Here is a 3,699-nt window from a genome sequence, read left to right on the forward strand (position 1 = left end):
CTCACAAAACTCAACTGAATCTCATTTACTGGTATTCAAAAGAATAAATCTAGATATCCGACCATTTGTACACTTGACAAAGGTCTTGTACCCCTCCATCAAGTTACATAGCATACTAAAATCAGCCAGGTTTCTTCCTTCTGCAGAGCCAGCCTTTTCAGATAGTCCAAGCACCATTTAAGCTGAGGGGTTCAGCCACACATCCAACTTGAAACCTATTTCAGTGTTCTGGGCTTTGAACTTACAGGTTTTTACACCGCGCCAGAGGTAGCCCCTTTATACCGAAATAGGTTTCGGCCAACTTCCCTTACCACACCTAGCCTAACAGTAATCAATCATGTCCGGTGACGACATTCAAAATTCATCGGTACATCATGAAGGGCTTTTGATAATTAATGACATATGAATGATTAACTAATGCTCCTGCTTGTAGCTTCTGTTGTTATTTCCTTAAACTTTCTACCGCTGCTGCTCCTCACCTAACCATAAATGCCTCCCTCAAAAAGATGATGCAGTTTCTTTCCCCAGCAAAACAGTTTTGGCCCAACCTCTAAGAACTAGTCTGCATACTAGAAGAATCCCAGCTTCATCCCTCTGCAGAGCCGGTCTTCTAGATTATTCCCCCAGAACCACCCGAGGGTTGGTATCCGAAAGAATAGATCTAGATATCCGACCATTTGTACACTTGACAAAGGTCTTGTACCCCTCCATCAAGGTACATAGCATACTAAAATCAGCCAGGTTTCTTCCTTCTGCAGAGCCAGTCTTTTCAGGTAGTCCAAGCACCATTTAAGCTGAGGGGTTCAGCCATACATCCATCGAGGTGGGCAATTATTCCAAACATCCTTCAAGTGAAGCAGTTGGGCTAACGGTCCTCCTCAGTTCTCCTTTCCTCACAAAACTCAACTGAATCTCATTTACTTGACAACAGTTACTGAATTTTATTTTCATTCCTATTAGTGAACTTGAGCTACTTTTTCACCAAAAAGAATCCACATTGTTTTTCAGTTTTTCATTTTGTATTGTTTTTAGATTTATTTAGCATTTCATTTCTGGTATCCAGAATAGATTATTGGTGCTGCTTCTGCTGCTGCTACTGTTCCTCCTCCTCCTCCTCCTCTTCCGGCTACTGGTGCTGCTACTAGCTTTTTTTTTTTTTTAAGTTTTTTAGGATTTTTCAACTTATGTTTTTAAGAATTTCTAATTTTTATAATTTGGTTTTTTGTATTTAGTTTTCATAATTTTTTTTTGGATTTTTTAGTTTTTGTTTTTTTATTTTATTTTTAGTTTTTATATTTTTTTGGATTTTTTAGTTTTAATGTTTTTTATTTTATTTTTAGATTTTATAATTTTTTTGCGAATTTTAGCTGCAGCTGTTTAATTTTCATTTTCCTCCCCTTTATCATGCATTAGATCTTCTGCCTTGATAAAATCGACCACCACCTGACCACAAGCTTCGAATAATTTTTCAACTGTGACCCTTCCCTCGCACTGCTTGCGTCTGTACTCTACCCACTGCTTTTGTTTCTCCTCTCGGATGACTTCGAAAATATCCTTCCCAAGTCCTGAATCATGCAACTCCGTTTGGGTCGTCTTATCCTGCACAACTCTCTCCTGCTCCGACTCTTCAATATCCTTTCTCTTCTCATGCAAATCCGTTTGGGTCGTCTTATCCTGTACAACTCTCTCCTGCTCCTGATTTTTCTCCTGAATTACCCGTTCTAGAGAAGAGATCTCGTTATCTTTCTCTTCTTCTCTTCTCCTCCTCTGTTCTTCTTCTTTTATTTGCTCCTCCATACTTCCAAGTTGTTGATTTCTCTCCTGAATTACCCGTTTCAGAGAAGAGATCTCATTGTGTTTCTCTACTTCTCTTCTTATTCTCTCTTCTTCTTCTTCTTTTATTTGCTCCTCCATACTTCCAAGTTGCTGGTTTCTCTCCTGAATTACCCTTTTCAGAGAAGAGATCTCATTGTCTTTTGCCACTTCTTCTCTTATTCTCTCTTCTTTTTCTTGTTTTCTTTCCTCCTCCATACTTAGAAGTTGCTGGTTTCTCTCCTGAATTACCCTTTTCAGAGAAGAGATCTCAATGTCTTTTGCTATTTGTCCTCTTATTCTCTCTTCTTCTTCTTGTTTTCTTTCCTCCGCCATACTTAGAAGTTGCTGGTTACTCTCCTGAATTACCCCTTTCAGAGAAGAGATCTCAGTGTCTTTTGCTATTTCTCCTCTTATTCTCTCTTCTTCTTCTTGTTTTCTTTCCTCCTCCATACTTAGAAGTTGCTGGTTTCTCTCCTGAATTACCCCTTTCAGAGAAGAGATCTCAATGTCTTTTGCTATTTCTCCTCTTATTCTCTCTTCTTCTTCTTGTTTTCTTTCCTCCTCCATACTTAGAAGTTGCTGGTTTCTCTCCTGAATTACCCTTTTCAGAGAAGAGATCTCAGTGTCTTTTGCCACTTCTTCTCTTATTCTCTCTTCTTCTTCTTGTTTTCTTTCCTCTTCCATACTTAGAAGTTGCTGGTTTCTCTCCTGAATTACCCTTTTCAGAGAAGAGATCTCATCGTGTTTCTCTACTTCTCTTCTTATTCTCTCTTCTTCTTCTTTTATTTTCTCCTCCATATTGCCAAGTTGTTGATTTCTCTCCTGAATTACCCTTTCCAGAGAAGAGATCTTGTTATCTCTCTCTTCCAGAGCACAATTTAGAGAAGAGATTTCCCGTTGCTTCTCTTTCAACATCAAATTCAATTCTCTCTCCCGTTTCAAAGCCTCTTCCAAAGCATCGTCTGACTGCACCTTATCTGCAGTCTGTTGTCCCTGGCTGGGGTTCCTATAGGCCTTGTACTTCTGGTATCCTATAAATGCCAGAAGGCCTACAGTCGCCGCACATCCACTAGCAAAGAGAATTGTCCACGGACTTACCTGTGTAAATGCCGGCTCTATCTCCGGCATCACTTCTGCAGGTTCATGGACATTTTCAATTTGAATCCAAATATCCGCCCCATTTTTGCCATCTGGGCGCATTTTATCATTCATATTAATGCGCTGACTTGATTGCATTCCAACAAAACCCTCACAACACCAACGTAACAAATTTGTAAACATGAACATTGTCATATACTTTACGTATGTGGTGATTCAGCTCTAGTTTGAAGAAAAAAAAAAAGTTTTCTCGGTTGCAAAAGGTCTTCGGCTGGTCTCCAGTCTCCGAAAGATTTCCTCCAAAGCACAATCCCATCATGGATTTCGCAGACCTCCAGTCCGCGGTCGCCTCCGGATAAGTCTCTCTCTCTCTCTCTCTCTCTCTCTCTCTCTCTCTCTCTCTCTCTCTCTCTCTATATATATATATATATATATATATATATATATATATATAGAGAGAGAGAGAGAGAGAGAGAGAGAGAGAGAGAGAGAGAGAGAGTTTTCCGGAGGTTTGCGATGTCTATGATGGGATTGCTCTTTGGAAGGAATCTTTTGGAGAAGAGAACAGTTTTGATCCGAAGATCCGCAGTCGGCTCCGGAAAACACACACACTCTCTCTCTCTCTCTCTCTCTCTCTCTCTCTCTCTCTCTCTCTCTCTCTCTCTGTGTGTGTATATATATATATATATATATATATATAGTGAAGACTGCAAAGAATCGATAAGAGAGAACTTGAAAGAACGAAAGAAATCAGTGGATTCTTCAGGGGATCTGAAGAACCTCTGG

The 3,699-nt window shown here is 39.7% G+C and overlaps 1 protein-coding gene across 1 annotated transcript; it reads right to left on the minus strand.

The window, feature by feature from the left end:
* Positions 1-1,377: 1,377 nt before the first annotated feature.
* LOC137637518 (golgin subfamily A member 6-like protein 22) lies at positions 1,378-3,102 on the minus strand. Its single transcript, XM_068369687.1, has one exon. It carries the CDS (start codon positions 3,100-3,102, stop codon positions 1,378-1,380), a length of 1,725 nt encoding a protein of 574 aa, XP_068225788.1.
* Positions 3,103-3,699: the final 597 nt, after the last annotated feature.

Source organism: Palaemon carinicauda, unplaced genomic scaffold, assembly GCF_036898095.1.
Source record: "Palaemon carinicauda isolate YSFRI2023 unplaced genomic scaffold, ASM3689809v2 scaffold800, whole genome shotgun sequence".
Classification (NCBI taxonomy): Eukaryota; Metazoa; Arthropoda; class Malacostraca; order Decapoda; family Palaemonidae; genus Palaemon; species Palaemon carinicauda.

Excerpts from the sequence above, each read along its gene's own strand:
- LOC137637518 (XM_068369687.1), bottom strand. The coding sequence starts at position 3,102 with ATGTTCATGTTTACAAATTTGTTACGTTGGTGTTGTGAGGGTTTTGTT.